Source organism: Gavialis gangeticus, unplaced genomic scaffold (genome assembly GCF_001723915.1).
Source record: "Gavialis gangeticus isolate Ggan-Ray unplaced genomic scaffold, GavGan_comp1, whole genome shotgun sequence".
NCBI lineage: Eukaryota > Metazoa > Chordata > Crocodylia > Gavialidae > Gavialis > Gavialis gangeticus.
Window position 1 is genome coordinate 12917364 of NW_017729034.1, and position 19214 is coordinate 12936577.

The window sequence follows — 19214 nt, forward strand, 5'->3', positions numbered from 1 at the left end:
AAAAAACAAAAAAAAAAAAACCCCATGGAACCCCCCCCCCCCCAAGTGCAACGCATGGTCAGGCAATGTGCGCTGCTGAAAAACGGAGCTGGGCTGCCTGGAGCCACGCTCCGGTGCTGGCCAGGCTCTGTGCAGCAGAATCACCATGACTGCAGTCCTGAGAGGCCCCCAGGACCCCAGGTAACGCTGCCAGGGTGGGTCCAGTGCTGGTCCCAGCCTTCCCTACCCCACTCAGGGCAACCTGCCGTATACCAAAGCATGCATGGTGCAGGCATTCCCTGGAACTAGTAGTGGTGGCACAAGGGGCGCTGCTGCTACTTGTCCCTGGGGAACCAAACATTCACGCACATCTGGATATGCTCTCAGAGAGCTTTTGATGGATCTGAATGAATTCAAATTGGTAGGACCTGAGGAACTTCACCCCAGGATACTGAAGGAACTGGCAGAAGGTATCTTGGAGCCCTTGGCAATGATATTTATGAAGTTGTGGCAGATGGGCGAGATATCAGACACCTGAAAAAGGGCCAGTGTCATGCCTCTCTTTAAAAAAAAACAAACAAAAAGGAAGACCCAGGGAATTACAGACCAGTTAGCCTCACCTCAATACCCTGGAAGTTACTGGAACATATCCTAAGCAAGTTCATTTGCAAGCATCTGGAAAAGGAACAGCTTCTCACAAGCACCAAGCATGAATTTACTAAGGAGAACAAGTCATACCAAACAAACCTGATCTCTTCCTTTGACAGAGTAAGGTAGCAGGACCATGCCATGGGGGCAGCTATAACACACCCTGGTGGCCACATGACAACTGTCCCCACTCTGGCTCCTCAGGGTACCCTTCCTTTTCCTCACTTGCCATGCCTTGTTGGAATTGTTACTGTATTAGGGGAGGCTACCCCAGGGTCACAGAGTGAGCCCATTTGCTTTAGCTGGCTGATACTTCTTGTACCCAGTTGGTCACCAGTCTTGTCACTCAAGCACTAATTTATGGACCTCCTGGCCCTACCAGTGCTTCAGGGCACCAGTTGACTTATGGGCTGAATTCATGGCCTCCCTTCTCTGCAGCCATGCCCATGCCTTACAGATGTTACTCAATGTTCATTACTCAATGTTTAACCCCAACACAGCTTTTGGCCCTCAGGCCCCAAATCTTTATCCAAGCCTCAGCCTTCCCATTTATTCTGGCTGCACCCATGAGCCCAGGTCCACTGCTCTGGACCTTGGCTCCTGGGCCCCAGCCCTATCTTGCATTTGAATCTGCCCTCCGTTGCTGCAACAAATGCAGTTGCTTGCTGCAGTAGCCAGCTGCTCTCCCCTCTTAAAATGACAGGAAGATTGGACCCTGTTACAAGTAACTACTTGGGTATCTGGACTTCAACAAGGCTTTTGAAAAGGTCTCATGTGACTTTATCATTAAGAAACTGGAGAAAATGGGCTAGATAAAATTATTATAAGGTCAACAGACAACTTGCTCAATAGCTGCAAACAAGGGTAAGTATAAATGGACCCATGTCAGAATAGCAGGAGGTTTCGGGTAGAATCCCATAGGAGTCTGATATGGTCCCAGTGCTGTTCAACGTGTTTAATGATTTGGCGCAGAAAGCTTCTTGAGTAAGTTTGCAGCCAACATGAAACTGGGAAAGACTGAAAACATGTTGAAGGATTAAAAAGCAATTCAACGGGGTCTTGACAAAGTGGAAAGCTGGGCTGGAGGTAACAGGATAAAATTCAATGCTGAGAAATGCAAGATGTTACACCTCCAGAAAAATAATCAAAAATAAAAATATAAAATGGGCAACACATGGCTGGATGGCTGCACTATGGAAAAAAATCTGGCAGTTTTGTTAGATCACACATTCAGTGGACATGTCTACATGAGACACTTTACTGTGTAGCAGACTGATCTACTGTGCAGTAAAGCATCACAGTCTACGTGTGTGTGGCATTTACTGTGCAGTAAATTAGGTACTAAATTAACTGCAGTAGTCACTGCACAGTGACTACTTGCAGATGCTGCAAGTAATCACTGCACAGTGACACTGCACAAGTAGTCACTGCACAGTGGCACTGTTGGTGCCTGCCACTTTAAGGGCTTAGCCAAGCAACCAGCAGGTGCTTGACTGTGGCAACCATTTTAGATCTCTGGCCACCTATACAATCAGAGCAGTTTGCTGCCGGCAGAGCAGGTAGTAACATTGCCTGGCTTCAAGGATGAATGCAACATCCTGGAGATAAGGGTAGGAGATGTAGGGGATGGTTTGGAGGCTGCTGGTCCTGGGCATGACCTAAAACTGCACCCTACTGGGAGTGAGTGGCCTGGTGGAGCTCTCAGCGGTGCGGGAGACCCCAGGAAATACCAGGCCAATGACCACCTCAGTGAAAGGCTGGTTGGGGTGCCTTAATAACCCCAGCTCCCACAACCGGGTGGGTTACCCCATGGTAGGGTCAAGACAGTGGACCCAGGTTACAGAGTGGGCTATAGACTCAGAAACCTGACTTAAAATACCCTGGACTAGTCAATGCTGGGGCTAGGACCAAAATGGTCAAAAGGGCCAGGGCTCCATTGTGAGGGATGTCCAGAGCTAAGGGCCCAGGTTTTCTGACTGGCCTTGGAGGTGAGGCCAGGGCCTGTGTGGCCAAAGGTCCTGGGAAGACCACGCCTGACAGGGTAAAGAGTTCAGGGAGCCAGGCAGCCCAAAATGAGGACGGAGTAGGCCGCTTGATTGGAAGGAATCTAGTTGAGGGTCTGGATTGGAGGATTCTGGGGCCCAGTGCGGGGCCAGTGACATTAACAACTGTGAATGCCATCTGCGAGGCTTGGGCTGCGATGTAGGGGAGGAATGGAGCCGCAGATCGGGGCAAGAAATGGGCAGCCTCCCACCTAATTAATATCATAATTATATATCATCAAGGCATGGCAGACGAGAAGGCGGGCAGTTGGCCCATAAACAAGTGGGCAGACCATTGGTAGACTGGCCCCAAGGAAGCCCCCTGTTACAGGACCAAATCTTCTTCCAACAGGGTATAATTGCATACGTGCTTCCTGGGATGGCTTACTGTATTTTACTGTATACTGGAAGGTTTAAGTAGCTTGAATGTCAGGTCTACAGTAGGGGGAGCATTCCTTGTGCCCCTGCCAGAGTCATATCATTGGAAGCTGTGCCCACATCACTGCTGCTTCTCCCAGCCCCAGGCTGTGGTGTGAGCACAGCTTTTAGCTAAAGTGGAGCTGCACCGAGGCCAGCTACTTCCTGAGGCAGGATCACCCCTATCCAAACCATCCTATACAAATCCATTGTCTAACTTACTAGCAAAACTACACGGTCAACCCTAACAAAACTACTACACACAAATCCCCAAATAACACCCTAAATAAGACCTGTTTTTGGAAGGTCAAAAGTAAAAAGATTTTTATAGAGTTATGGAAGAGTGAATGAAGCAGCTCACTTGCCATCAGCCAGCTGTTTCAGGCAAAAGTTAGTGTTAGCCTTTCATAGCTATTTGTGAAAGGGCTTAAACTGGACTCTGCCCCTGCTGCTTGCTAGCCCTGGGAGAAACAGAAGTTGTTTTGACAGCCATTTTAGCACAACATCTCTATGCTTCTATTCCAGTGAAGAAAATCAGCCTCTCTGCTTAAGACACATATCCTAGTTTAGGAAGGCTGGGTTTTCGTAAAAGGGTGCATGTGGTATGCAAATAAATGTGGTACTCTACCAGCTAAAAATCTTACAGGTCACACCTCAAGAGGCATCATTACTCATCACACGGACCTTACTGTAAAGTACTAGGCCTTTTCAGCTCTTCAGCTCCTACAAAGGCAAACCAATATATATGCTAATGACAAATGAAAAAAGACCAGTAGGTCAAGGTAGCATGAGATGCTTCAAAGTGCGAGAAGGCACTGAGGAAGGGTGGGAGGCTCTGTCTACTCTATGCCCTTGACTGGAGGCCCAAGGACAGGTAGGGACCTCCTGCAGAAACAACTATCACAAGTCTTTGACTTGGTCAGCACATGCCTACACTTGACAGATGTGTGTGCAGGAGCACTTCAAGAAGAAATGAAAAATCTAAGCTTTTATCCATAACCTTAATTCTGGTTCCTTGAGGACATTAATTTGGATACTTTCTTCATGTATATCAACACATGCTATTACTTCTAGATGATACCTGTAGAGAGGGTTGCATCTGTCAGGGACCCTAACTGGCAGCCCAGCCCAGCCGAGCCCAGATGAATTAGTCAGTTGGCCAAACCTGCCAGAGGTTCTATCCAGCAGCTCCACCCTGGCTGATGCACCAGCTGGCCACTCTTAAGGTCTCCTGATTGGCTGCTGAGAGCAGTCTCCCCATTCAAGTCCACTTGTGGCAGTCAACCACAGACCAGCCAACAGTTCTCCCTGAAGGTCTGCTGTGGTAAACCTCTGGAGCTTGTGCTTTAGGTTTTCTGGTTTCTGACCATGCTTGGCTCTGCTTCTGGACTCCGGCTTTTTGGGAACTCTGTTCAGCTTGGGTAACTTGGTACCCGACTCCAAAACCCAGCATACTCTGGCCAGCATACTCCAAAACCCTGACTTGGACTCTGCTTCTTGTTTTTCTCCTGAATTTGGCAACTTGGGCTGTCTATACACGTGTCTGATGTGTTCTAGTTAGAACACTCTAGCACTGCTGCAGCATCATCTGTATTAAGCCCCTCTGCATTTCAAAATGGCTGTGGGGATGCTTTAACTAAAATTAATTGAATAACTACAAGAGTGTGAGGCATTTAACAGCGTCTCCTCTAGAACCAAGAGGAGAGGGCTTAAATTTTCATGCCATATTCCCATGCTAAGTACACTGCCAGTCAGTGATAAAGAGCTATTCATCTTCTCCAATATTTTTGGCTTCAGTGGAGGTTTATAGTCATGTCCACTACGTGTTAGAAATAAGATTTTTCTCAGAACTGGCTAGTACATTATTCATTAACTTGTGCGGCTCATTTTTTAAATAGATTTCTTCAGATCTTGGTGCTTTCCACACATTTTTTACAACAAATGAAAACATATGGCTCTTTGTGCAGAATCTGGCTTCATTCCCAAGTAATGATGCAGAGCTTTGTGATGTTTTATAACACAAAGAGAAGTTGCCCCTTGAATATAGTGATAAATGTAACAAGCTCCTTTGAAATCTACATGAAAGGGTAAAAGGGATTTGTTTTCTAGTTTTATATTGTTTTTATCTGTACTATATTTTAATTTTGTCATACTTTATATGAATCTTTAGGATTCTGTTTTTTGGACTCTAAAATGTATCCTATTTGTGTAATTTCAAGTCTGAAGTATAAAGCCCTTTTCATGTACAGTATAGTAATCCTAATGCATCTTCTGTCTTGACTAACTGTCTTTACAAATAAAGCCCTGAATTAACAATGACATTTCCTAATGCATATGTGTTTTGTGGGTGACTTGTTCAGCAATATACCTGCATTTCTTACATACCAATGTATTTTTCGTCCTCATCATCTTCTCCCCTCCGTCTTAACTTTGTGTCCTTTTTAATAATGCTTGCTGATGCTGGTGCTGTTTCAAGTTTTTTTCCCTTTCCTCCTTTTCCAGCAGACTTGGCACTGGGAGACTTGTCCTTCTTGCCAGGAGGTTTAACTTTCCCTTTATCCTTTTCCTTCTCTTTTTCTCGCTCTTCTGCTGCCTGTCGAGATGAAGGAAATAAACTTGCATCTTAACCTAAACATGTGCAGAACAAATGGCTGACTAAAGTTTTAGTTTTTGAGTACACTTATTTTAATGTTTTTCCTTCTTGCCCTTCAGCATTTTGTTTTGCAATTGTCTTTCGTGCTTCCTTTTATCCTCCATAAACATACCCTTCAGTTTATTATTTGCCTATAAAGTAACAATTACAAGACATTGTGTTAAAATAATGGAGTACTATACAGACGAAGCTAACAGTATGTTTTTTAAGTAAGTGAAATTTCTTCAGAAATGATGAAGCCTCTGATATTTTAGCTAAGCAGCAGTTAGAGTACTTACAGCAGCAGTACAATTTTCCATGACCTGGGCTATGGACAGACATTCCACATAAACCAGTTTAAGTGATCAGAAACTGGTTTCAACCTATAACAAAACATAAGTTCAGTGCACATATGCCAGTTTCAAAATGGCCAAAACCAGTTTGAGATAAACCTGGTTAAATGTAGTATCAGACTTAACTGATTGAGCTCAAACCAGTTTATGCAATGTCTGTCCCAGGCCCCTTCCTGGTTTAAGTTAAACTGGAGTCCCCCAGCATCCCAGCATGCTCTCTGCTCCAGCAGAGCGGGGCTGGCCCTGCCCCTCTGCTCCCTAGCTGGAACAGGAGACAGGGGTGGGGGCCTGGCCAGTCACTGGCCCCAGGAAGGGGGCAAGGAAGAGGTTTATTCTCCTCCCTGCCCACCCCATTTCCCCTTCCTGTCCCACCAGCGCAGACCTGCATGTCTTTGCTGGCTGCTCCAGTGTTGGGGGTGTGGCCAGCCCCAGCAGTAGCTCAAACTGAACTGGCCAGGGAGGGGGTTGAACTGGCCAGGGAGGGGGTTGAATTCTCCCCTCCCTGTCCCACCAGCACAGACCCAGGCCGGGGTTCACCTTGTGTTCACCCCTCACTGCTACAGCAGCAGGACCAGAGGCACAGCGAAGCACCAGGCAGCATAGACTCTGAGGCAGAGGGACAGGGAGAGGGTTATTCCTCCCTCAGCTCCCACTGCCCCTAGGGGACTGCAGCAGGGTCTGCCCACCATGACCACTTGCTCTGTGCGTGGGGCAAGCGGCGGGATAAGCCCCCTCCACCAGACACTGGAGGGAGAGAGGAATAACCCACCTCCGTGCCCCCGTGCCCAAGGGGCCCTGCCAGCCAGCCTCTGGCCAGGCCTGTGACCCTGCCACTGGAGCAACAAGGGGGCAAGGCCCTGACGGAGGCTGCAGCCCCGTCCTGGTATCCGTGGAGCATGAGTCTCTTTCCTGGAGTGGGCAGCAAGCAGGGGCCGGCACTGCCATGGACTGCATCAGGCAGCACCAGGGCTCGAAGGGGACCGTTGCCCCTGCATTGCCACCACTGCCGTTTGTCTGTCATCATTGGCTTAGAGATACATCCCTGACCTTTCTGTTTAATAGTTATTAATTAATTTGTCTAGTTCATTTTTGAACTGGCTATAATATCTGCTTCTACAACTGCCTGTGGCAATGATTCCCACAAGTTAACTATGCACTCCATTAAAAAAAACACTTTCTCTTTTTAGTTGTAAACCTGTCTTCTGCAAATTTCAGTGGGCACCCCATAATTCCAGTGTTCTGGGACCTGGTGAAAAACAGTTCCTATTGACTTTGCCCACACCTTTGATTTTGTAGACCTCTATAATATTACCTCTCAGCCTTCTCTTCTCCAAACTGAAAAGTCCTAACTTTTTTATAGGCAGACAAGGTTCTTTGGGTGAATCTGATATCTTCTTTGGATTTTCATTCTATCCAGGAAGAACACATACCAACTGCTGAAACTTCCTTAGCCTGATGAAGGGTTTTTGAACCCAAAAGCTTGCTTAAAAATTGTTTTCCAACTATTTAAGTTGGTCTAATAAAAGATATCAGATTCACCCAAAGAACCTTGTCTGCCTATGTACTTAGACCAACACGGCTACAAGCTACACCCCTGAAACATTTTTATATCTCTTTTGGTATGACAGCTGTTCCATAACCTTGATCATCTTGATTGCCTTTCTCTGTACCTTTTCTAATTCTACTATATCCTTCTTGAAATGCTGAGACAAAACTGCACACAATATTCAAGATGTGGGTGAATCATGGATTTCTATAGTGGCATGATATTTTCCAGTACGTTTTCAATTCCCTTCTTAATGATGTCTGAAATGTTATTGGCTTTTTTGGTCACTACAGCACATTCAGCTAACTTCTTTAGAGAACTGCCTATAATGTTTCCAAGGTCTCTTTTCTGATGCATAACAACTAGTTTAGAGCCCAGCATTGTATACATAGTTCTCAGCCAGCACTCTTTGGAAATGGTGCAGGTTGACTTAGTACACTCAGCTGTTTTACCACATCCAGCTGGAAAAGCAGTTATTCTGGTCGTGGAAATGGTTGTTTTAGTTCAAATTAGAAACCAAAGCAGAGACTCTGTTCACCCTTTGTTCTGTAGGATCTGTCTGGTTCTAAACTCCTTTAGAGCCATTCAGGAGTATCTCCAACAGCATCTTAAACTTTCTTTTTCTTGGATTGATGGATTCCAATGAATTCTCAGCATCCCGTTACACATTTATTCCATTTATAGACATTTCAAGGTTTTGTTTTAGTTTTTTTGGACACTTAAGCTAATGAACACACACAATCAGTTATATAATCATCAGTTCCATAATATTTAAAAAAAAACAGTTTTATTTGTTACATATGGATTGCTTCCTAGATTTAAGTCCTAAACTTATCTGATTTTAAACGAAGTGCTCTGTCTTTAATATCACCAGGGCATGAATAGTCATTGCATTTGTAATGTTTTAGTCATGAGACAAAAGTTTTTGCACTACAACAAATTATGGATGGACATGGCCCATGAACAGTGACAAAGTGAGCTGAAAGTATACTAGGAAAAAGGCACTTTCCCTTTGTTCCAGAACATCACCAAAGATTCTTTACGCAAAGCTCAGTACAGTCAGCACCTACATCAGCTACCTAATCCCAGGGGCATGCAGCAGGACCTGTGGCAAGTCATAATGGTCAACAACCAGTGATCCTCACCTGCAAGAAGAGACACATCAGCACCACCTCAGAACCTGCTGCACATGCAACCTATGAGCCCAAACTCCCACCAACAATCCCTTCTCAAGCCCCAATGCTCCAGTGAGCACTTTGCCGAGGACTATAGCAGGTGGGGACATGAGCTTGCCTCTTCTACCCCTGTCCCAAGATACTTGTTGATTCTAATGCAGATGGTTCCAGGCAAGGAGAAGTGAGAAGCCCGCCAAGGGATGGAAGGCCTTCAACCCATGGTAATTAACATCCAAAGTCACTGCACCAGTTCCTGAATACCCTGGTGCTGTGGACCTTGCTCAACCAGCTGGGACTGACATGTGTAAAACATCTGAGGTGGTCCACAATGCTATCCAGCACAAACAAGAAAAGAGCTTGCAGATGATGAACTCCCAGGCATGATACACAGGGGAAAGGAATGGCTATGTGTGTGCCATTGATGGTCCCAGTGCAGTTTGGGACCTCTATGCAGGCAAAACCAGCTACAACCTCCCACAGGTCAGTAAGGCAGATGAAACATGGAGCCAGCACCTATCTGACTGCCCGGCACACATCTCACACTGCCAGTCCCATGGTGCACTTACCAGCACTGAACTGGTTGGCGGATGTGATTGGAGGATGTGAGGGGCAGCAAGCGATGGTGGCACTGCTGATGGTCTTCTTCCTGGCCAGAGATACTCTCATCCTGCAGGCTTGCTGCTCAAGAACAGGAGCCAGCTTGGTGCAGATCTCCATGAAGGTCACCCAGAACATATGGAAGTCCATCTATCACTGTTCATCATCCCAGATGATGCAGCCTTACCAGTTGCTCCTCATTTCTTTGGACAAGAAGTACTGCTCAAGTTCAGAGTTGTTTCTACAATGACCTGGATAACTTGTTTTGCTGTACAGCTTCCACCTCTTCAGAGCCAGAAGCACAGGCAGAGAGGAAGACCTGGAGATAGTTAAGGATGTGCCTCTCTGGGTCTTCAAACATGTACTCTCCCATTAGGCTGACATAAACCCCACCTGACACAGACTGCAGGTGCTTATAGTCAAATTGGCTTTGATAGACCACAGGAGTTGCCTTGATTGCAACAGCTGGGTCATGAGCTCCCAATGCTGGGCAACCACAGTCCACAATGCAAGAATCCATTACATGTCTATTCTCAGTTATCTCAGCGGTAGCAGTGGAAGTGGTCTGGAGATGTTGACTGGTTACTTTTGATACAGTAGTGGGGGTAGGATTCCCAGCCAAGCAGATAATAGATGCTTTCCTTTTCACAAGGAAATCCCCATGAACCTCTAGAGATGGGGCCACTGTGAGACACGCTGGTATGTGTATAACATGGTGGCTGCCTGCTGCTGCTTGGAGTAACACTTAGAGGTGGCACATCTGTCTGTCTTGGTACTGCAACTTTTTAAAAATATGGATCAACACCATGACAATTTGCCCCACCACAAATGCTACATCTGTCCAAACTGCCAGGGTTATAGGCCTTTCCTTTTGTTATTGCCGTTTCTCTTTTTCTATGTCATATTTTCTGTTGTGTACCTGACAGAGATTGCTTGCGTTTTGCAACAGAAAGATTCTAGCTGTTGCATTGGTGTGGACCAATAAGGGTTGGTTTTGCAAAGAGCTGACTGCTTTGTTACATGTGATTTTGGGTACACTCCATCCCACTGAAGAGGTAAAGTCCATCTTAAGGAACGGAACCAGGAGATAACAAGCTGAGGGAGGACCAAAGATAACTGGGGGGCTAGAGACCAAAGAGCCTGGTCTTGGAGTCCCAGAAACCAGGGGTTTACCCTTTCTAGAAGCTATGCCTGGACTGGCTTCTGGGGGTACTTCAAGACACTATATAAGTGCTTCCCTGGAGAATCTGTGACAGACATTAGTATATAGATTTACAATTATCATAAAGTTAATGAAATAAAGAATTTTCAGCTTATTTACAGAGGAGGAAAAGGATGAATAATGACACCTCTTGAAAGCAGTGCTCTCTCCCTGACCATTTTGGTCAGCTTGTCTGTATCACTTGGGGTGGTAATCTTTTCTTTTCCTCATTGCCTGAATGTTCATATATGTCAGGGTGGATAAAAATCAATGATTTTTAAAAAAAAATTAAAAATCAGGTTTAAAAAATTTAAACTGGATTTTTTTTATTTAAATCGGATTTTTTTAATCATCAGTAAAATACTAAATTTCTCTCTCATTTAAAAAATAACAGTTACAGTTAAATCTCATCACAAACATGCCAAACCTACACTTACAGTCTCATAAAAATGAATTAATGCCTCTGTCACACACACACATTGAGTTACCTCTCAGTCAAACATGGGCAGTCATTTCAGTTTTTCATCTCTCATGAAAATGGCTCTAGTCTGCCTGTCCAGCCTAACTACCAGTTCTTGCTTCTTAAAATGTCTGGGATTTCAGTTTCTGTTTCTCAGCGGACTAAAGTCACACAGGCAAAGAAAGACACAAGCTGGATAGGATTGTTGTTCTGTGCGTAGGTGGTGGTGGAGCTGGGCCAAGCAAGGCAGAGGAGTTAGTTAAGACACTGTCTTAAAGACAGAGAGACAATATAGGAAAGGATGGAGGCAGAGTAGAAAGGAACAGTGGAGTGGACTGGAAAGAAAAAGGGACTGCATTATTCGGTAGTACACACACAGCTTCCTATATTCCCTCACACTTTTGCCACAAAAAACTGTCAGGGTTTCTGGGTGTAAGAGAGACCCTATCTAGGAATATTTTGAAGAAATTCCTTCCCTGGGTAAAAAAAAGGAAAAATGTGTCAAGTGTAATCAGTGGAAGAATGAGATGCAGGGCCTAGTTGCAAGAATGAAACATCATAATGAAAACTGCTTATTGGGAGAAAATGATGTGGATATGTCTGAAAAACAATGTGGATCAACTGGTTAGTAAATTAAATAATTCACTTTGCAGTGCATCATTCTTCAAGACCCTCTCTATGTCTTTTAGTATAAGTGTGATTTAACAAGTAAATTCCCAAGCTATTTGCTATGTTGGATGTTGCTAGAAAAAAGCTAATCCTTATGACCTGTTTAATTAGTTAACTAGGTTTAGAATCTATCACCCAAGGCCATGGTACAGAAAGCTGCAGCAAGAGAAATCTAGAGTTGTCATTTGCCACTGGGTGTCATTTTCTTATTTTATATTACATAACACATGTCCCTTATTTTGTAACATCATGATGTGGCCCCAGACCATAATAGTGATGCCATAAATCTATTCCCTATTTTACTTCAGCAAAACCCAGCTTTCCCAAGGAAACCCCATCCTATACCTGTTGTCTCAAAAAACAGAAGTGCCAGTAAGTTCAATGGGTCTTAATCCAAAATTAAGCACACTTTAAGTCTTAGCTTTTTTGGTAATTTGGAATCGGATCTGCATCCTCGATGAAAAAAATATAAATGATTAACTGAATAACAGAGTGAGAAGAACTGAGAAGAATGACTATTCAAAAATTATTTTTGTCTCAGGATCCCATTTATGCATAAGAGACTTTGACTGTCTATCTGCAACAACTTCAGAGTCATCCATTGGTACTGTTAGCAGCAGTGCTGCAACTAAATGTATTTCAGACAACAAAGTATCAGTAGCAAGCAAAAGCTTTCAATCATCCAGTAAAACCACCACCATGGATGGGTTTGTAGTAAGGACAAGCAAATATCAACAAGACACCATAAATTAAAAGATTGCTCAGTTCATTTATGCCACAAATTCTCCTTTTCGCATTGTTAACCATTGACGTGGTTGAGTCCTTATGACCAGGCTACGCTCCACATGGTAGAGCAGACATTGGTGGAAGGTTGCTAGATACAGTGTATGAGAAGGAACTTGAACAGTATGTAAGAAATACTGAGGGGAAATTTGCCAGTTTAAGCTTTGGTGGGTGGAGCAACGTACACAATGATCCAGTAATATGCGCCTGCGGGACAACAGAAGATGGGGTTGCATATCTTTCAGAAACAATAGATACATCGGGAAATGCCCACACAGCAGAATATTTACAAGAAGCGGCAGTGAACGCTGTAATAAACTGTGAACAAAAATTCAACTGTTGCGTGCACAGTTTTGCCACAGACAATGCTGCAAACGTGGCAAAGATGAGATGATACTTAGAAGAAGAAACAGAAGGATGCTCGTTAATAACATATGGCTGCAGTGCCCATTTAATGCATCTTTTAGCCAAAGACTTAAGTACTTCTCCAGGAATAGAAGAAAATGTTGAAGTCGCAAAATACTTCCATAACAACCATTTTGCTTCACTGAAGAGAACAGGAGGATCCAAACTAATTCTCCCTCAAGATGTTCAATGGAATTCTGTGGTTGATTGTTTGGAACAATTTATTAAGAACTGGCCTATTTTCATAAAAATTTGTGAAGAAAACCGTGATAGTATCACTTCTGTGACAGTGGAAGTATCTCATCCAAAGTATATAATATTGGATTAAAGAGGAATGCAGAGGATATGCTCAGTATACTGAAGCCTTTATCCATAGCCTTAAACAAATGTCAGAGAGATTGTTGCTGCATTGCTGATGCTGTCGAAATTTGGAAGTCACTTCAAGAGACATTGAAGAAAGAAATACCTAATCAGAAAGTTAAACTGCGGGCAATAAAGAAACGAATGGATCAAGCACTAACTCCACCTCATTTTCTTGAGAGCATTCTCAACCCCAGATATAAAGGTAGATGTCTAACTTCTGAAGAAGACGATGCTGCCATGGCACGGGCATCTCAAAATCACTCCTCAGTTATGCAAGTCATAATAAATTTCAGGGCTGGAGGGGAGCTATTTAAACAGTACATGTTTACTGATGATGTTTTGAACAAAGTCACTCCCCTGAACTGGTCAAAATCATTAACTAGTCACCTTGAATCAGAGTTCCTTGAGTTACTAAGCCAACTTTTCACAGCAATAGCTTCCTCTGCAGGCACAGGGAAAATATTTTAATTGTTTGGTATTATTAGTATGAGAATGTTTTCATTATTTGGTATTATATTTCATCATTTGGTATTATAAGGACAGATGTTTTAAAATGCCGTATTGAGTTGTAAATTAACATGTTACAGTGATCAGATTTGTGCCATTGTTTAAGAAATATGTGAAGAAGTATCAGTGGGAAATAATTTAAATCAGTTATTTAAATCAGGGTTCTCATGGTGATTTAAATTATGATTTAAATCACCTTGATTTTAAATCAATCCACCCTGATATTTGGTCATGTATATGGCTGCCTAAATGCAAAAGAATGCCACTTAAACACAGGTTGAAATGCTATTCTTAGCTGCATCCACCTATACATGTGGAAACTATGTACATGCATGGACTGAGCATATGCATTAGCAACAAAATGAGAGTGAGAAACCTCCATCTTTTATTCCAAATTGCTCAGTGTCTAGGGCACTTACCTGGGAAGCCCCATGCCATGAATTCTGAGCCTGCCTCACCAAGGAAGCATGTAAAAAATGGCCTCTCTTGTTTCCCAGAACAGCAGACTAACCATGATGCCATAGGTCAGCTGTTAAGCAGGCCATTCTCCAGCACTCCTTCTGCAGATGGCACCCTGCGCAGCCATGAGGGAGCCAGGTAGGGCCAGTTGAAGGCAAGCAAGTCAAGGGATTTTTGGCTCAGTGAGGTGGCCGCTAGCCTACAAGGGAGGGAACCCTGGTATTTAGGTGGGGCCCTTACTCCCAAGTAAGGCAGAGGCTTTCTTCTGCACTGCCCTCTATCCATTTTTTTCCAGTGACTATATTCAGGTGCTCAGCTTCTAAAGGAGTGCTAGAGAAGGGACTGTATAATGGCTTATCTATGGCACGGTAGTTAAAATGTTTTGCTAGGATGTCAGAGACACTGAAATTTAAACACCCTCTGGGCCATGGGTAAGCAGCATTTTTGGGCAGAGTGCTGAAACAAATGCAATGTTTACTTTGGAAGGTGTCAGAGTGACGGCATGACAGAAAAAAAAAACTGGGGTGGGGTACATTGCAGGAAACACTGAATATTAATATAGTTAATAATCATAAATACTTCTCTCTCTCTCTCTCTTTTTTTTTTTTTTACAGTAAATACTAGGTTTTCTAAAAATTCGAAACTTGGTGACAAATAAAACTTCATATATTACCTTTATTCTTGTGTATTTTTTTTGTTAAGCATGTTGTGATGAGAGAGAGAGAAAGATGGAAAGAGAAGGAACAAAGTGAAACAGAGGTGAGAAAGAAAAAAAGAAAAAGGAGCCAAAAAAGAGGGGAGAGAGGGAAAAAAAGAAAAAGAGGAGAGAGGAAAAAAGGAGAGAAAAGAGAGGAAAAGAGAAAGAGGGTATGTCCCTTTCTGCCTATGTCTCCCACTGCTACTGGCTATGGCTCGGGCCCACTGGTCCAGGGCAGTGTTCAGCAGGAGGAGGCAGAGACACCCCAGCAGCAGCCACCAGTGCCAGAGTGCTTAGGTCTCCCTGATGGTTCCAGATTGGGGGGAGGCTGGGCCCAGAGCCGGGAGGGCGGGCCTGGCCAGTACTCAGGCAGAGAGGCCCCATCCCACCAGACGGGGGCAGCACTGGGGCGCTGAGCTCCAGGACTGAGTGCTCGGGGCAGAGTCTGGGTGGGGCAAAGTCTGGGTGGTGCGGAGACAAGCAGGTGCATGGGGAGCTGTTGCAGGCAGGCCCACCCAGCCAGGCCCTTGGGAAGGCAGAAGCCAGAAGAGAGTCGGGGCTGGGTGAGAAGCAGAGGATACTCTGGGGCTCTGAAGACTAAGACTGTGGTAGGCAGGGTCTCACAGGCAGCACCCAAGGTGGGGCTCAGCCTGGCCCATGCAGCTCAATGGGGATGGTTTGCAGCTGCCCTGCCTGCAAAGGGACGCCACATGACTGGGGGGGGACATCAGGCTCAGGGGGCTCCCAGGTCCAGGCTTGGCCTCCCTGTGTACCAGGCACAGCGTGAATGGGGCAGAGTCACCCACCATACAAGGGCACGACTACAGGGCCTGACTGCAGGAGCCCCAGCCCCAGGAACACCTGCTGAGGTCAGCACTTGGGGCTGAGCCAGCCAGGAGCCTCAGCACAATGGCCCTCCACAGCACCTGTCCAAGCCCTGGCCTCGCCCACTTGCAGCTCCCCTCCACGGTCTGGGCCAGGCTGGAAGGTACAGCCTGGGAACAGGTGGTGGGGTCAGCAGAATGCAAACAGCATTCTGCAAACAGCAGGAGAACAGGTGTTCTCCTGACTCCACTCCCAATACTTGCTGCAGCTCTGGGACCTGTGGCTGCTCTGGAAAGCCTAGAGCAGCAACTTTAAAAAAACGTTTTTTTAAACAATTTCATTGCACACCTCCTGGTGTGCCGAAGAAAATGTCTCTGCATGCCACTGACTGGCATGCATGCCTGGGGTCGCCAATCCCTGCTCTGGGCAAATGAAGGTCTAGAACCCAGGACCCTCCAGCTCTGTAGGTGAGTGCCTCTACTGCTCAGCTGTGGGGGAAAAGAGCACATGTAGCCCCTTTCCATTGCAGAGTCTATGTCTGGTAGTCGTGGGTTTTGACTGATTCCTTTTTTGGGGCATCTAAGGCTGCAATGCATTCACAAGGGCTACCTGTACGGGCCTTGGCTCTTGCTGCATATGCCAGCTGCATGACTTCTTTTAAGGAAAGAAAGCCAAAAACAAATCCTCCTGACTTCACGAAGGTCAACTAAGAGGGCCAGGGAACACACAACCATCCATGCAAAGGAGCTATACCCCAAAGAACAGAATTCCAACCTGTGTTTAAGTGGGTTTTTTTGGCATTCAGACAACCATAATGCCATTTAGACTGACAAATCTAGACACTTAGATGACCAGGAAGGGAAAAGAATGCCAGTCTTGGTAACTAGATTTTCCTAATTTAGTCTTCTGTAGACACGCAATTTAGTTCGTGCAGTTTTCCCAAGTGTTTTTTCTGAAAAAAACAGGTATTTTAGGGTTGGTAAAAAGGCTCATTTTTCTAAGTAATAGCCCATGTAGTAAGAGAAAACCCATGGACATGATTAACAGGTGCCTTTCAAAGGCAATTTTCTCAAATATTGTCTATACTGCTTCAATGATGTGTCCCAACACTGCAGAACCTAAGCACACCACACCCACCCAAGTTTGCAGACATAATTCAGTACAGTAAATCTGCCCATGAGGCTGACCTGCCCCTAACTCACTACCAGTGTACACTCTTCAGCCCTAAGGCCCTCAGTAGTAACTTTCTGATTTTGAAGGGTTCCCCTGATGGGTGTGCAGGGCTTGGTCAGGGCTGCTCAGGCCCTCAGGTGGTAGGATATACTGCTGCAGCCATACAGACAATCTGTCAGACTACTTTGGCTGGCTGCAGCTAAATTCAGTCATTTCTTAGTAAAATCTCCAAGGAATTTAATTAGTTTGCAGAGATCTGTGAATAATGAACAGAGCTCCAGACCCTCTATCACAATCCTATATAATTACCTATGTGATCTTTCAGAGAACTTTTCATCAAACTTGAACAAGCCCCAAACTTTCCATCCTGGAGCAGTCTCATAGTATGATCATTATTGGAAATGACTGTCTCACAAAATCAATCTATCCTATAGTATTCCAGTAAATTTAAACATTCTCCTTTATTACTATATCCATTTACTACTTAAGATGCTTGAGCTTAACTTTAAACATGGAAATTTTCTTGCCACTTAGATCATTCACAGGCATTAATTATTTTGTAACTGTAACCGGACACTGAAACAGCCAAGGCCATGAGGATGCAAACTGCTCATGAAGTGAGATAACCACTTAAACAACAGCTACATTCCAGAGAAAAATCCCCAACTTTAATAATTAGGAACAAAACACTACCACATAACAGAAGACAGAACATATGATAAAGTTTAAAACATCCTAATTCCTAACACTTCCCTCTTACATTTGGCCAATGGTTACTTCTCAGGCCCTGGCTGGTTACAGTAGAAGGCAGGAATCATCATGGTCTCTGCAGCAAATTCCTCCTCATCCCTGGAGGTCTTGGCTTCTTTGCAGCCTTCAGCAGGTTGCCTCTGCCCCACTGCTCCAACTGCAGTGCCCACATGGCGGATTCCCTCCATCTCCACTCTGGGACTTCACACAAGCAGGCTTCAGTGAACTCTAGCAGGCTGCAGGCTGGCAGACACTCACAGGGGCACACACACTCACTGCACTTTCATTTCCCCTTATCTCTCCCCTGCCCCAGCTTCTAGAAAGAGCTGGAATTCTGGGGAAAGGGGCCCTTTCAGCACCATCTAGAGGAGCAAGTGCCAGGCCACAACCAGCCCTTCTGCAATTCAGCCATTAACCTTTTCCCCATCAGAACAAAACCTGTCCAAAACTCCCTCCTTTCAACATATAACATCAAAACAAACAATACAACCACATAATCATCACAGATCTCCTCTTCAACATGAACACAAAGAGGGGTTGTTTCTCAACAAAGCCACACTGGAGTGTTTGTCCCTCAAACATTCCTTACTGACAGAACATCTGCAACCTCGTTGTTCTTTCCCTTTACACTGTTAATACACATCATGTTCTTGCAACAACAGACTCCATCCCATCAGTTTTGATTTCTGTCCCTTAATACTCAGTAGAGACTAGTCCATATAAAATATAGAAGGTTACAGTCTCCTTAAAGCCCAAATATGGCAGTTGCAGTTTCCTTTGCTTAGGTAAACCACTGGAGGGAACACGCCCTTGTCATCCTTCTGTTTCAATTCAAGACAACCTCTAAACGAGCTGTTGATGCATCCATAAACACAGTTAGGGACTTATAAAACTCAGGGCTCACCCAAATGTGTTCACCCACCAGAGACTTTTTTAACTGATCAAATGCCTGTTGGCAAGTTCCAGTCCAATGTACTTTGTCTGGGTTACCCTTCCCATATAAATCTGCTAAGGAGGTGGAGTGCAATTAGTTAGGCCATACCCAGCCCTTGTGCAATCCAGCTGTTAACTCTCTCCCACCAGAGTAAGACCTATCCAAAAACCCCACTTTCAATGTATAACAGTGAAACAAATAATACAACCTGATAATCATCTCAGTAACAGGAAAGCCAAATAAATTCTTCTCTACCCTCTCTAAGCTACCTGTTCCTCTTTTCTTGATCTACAATAACTCCAGCTAGAAAGTGTTTTTCCCCAACCTTTTCTGTGGATTGTGTGTAGCTTCTGTTAAATATGACTGGGCCTTAAATTATTACCTTCTTTATATTATACTTTGGTTTACACCCTATTCAATTTACACAAAAGTAAATCACTATTTATAAGTCATATGTTCTACAATAATTAGCTCCTCAACCAATCTCTAAATTAAGTCCATCTTCAATATTTTTATTTAATCTCTGAAAAACAAATTGTTCACTTTGTTTTAATTTTCTGCATTCTACATCAGAATTCATTGAACCTGCAGTGTGTGTG

The 19214-nt window shown here is 44.4% G+C and overlaps 1 protein-coding gene across 1 annotated transcript in view; it reads right to left on the reverse strand.

Annotated features, from left to right (window-relative positions):
• The window catches only part of SPAG17 (sperm associated antigen 17), a 469533-nt gene that overhangs the window by 356924 nt on the left and 93395 nt on the right, over positions 1 to 19214 (reverse strand). The window contains exon 5 of the mRNA XM_019526871.1: positions 5472 to 5679. Coding sequence (XP_019382416.1) covers positions 5472 to 5679 — 208 coding nt within the window. The remainder of the gene's footprint in view (positions 1 to 5471; positions 5680 to 19214) is intronic.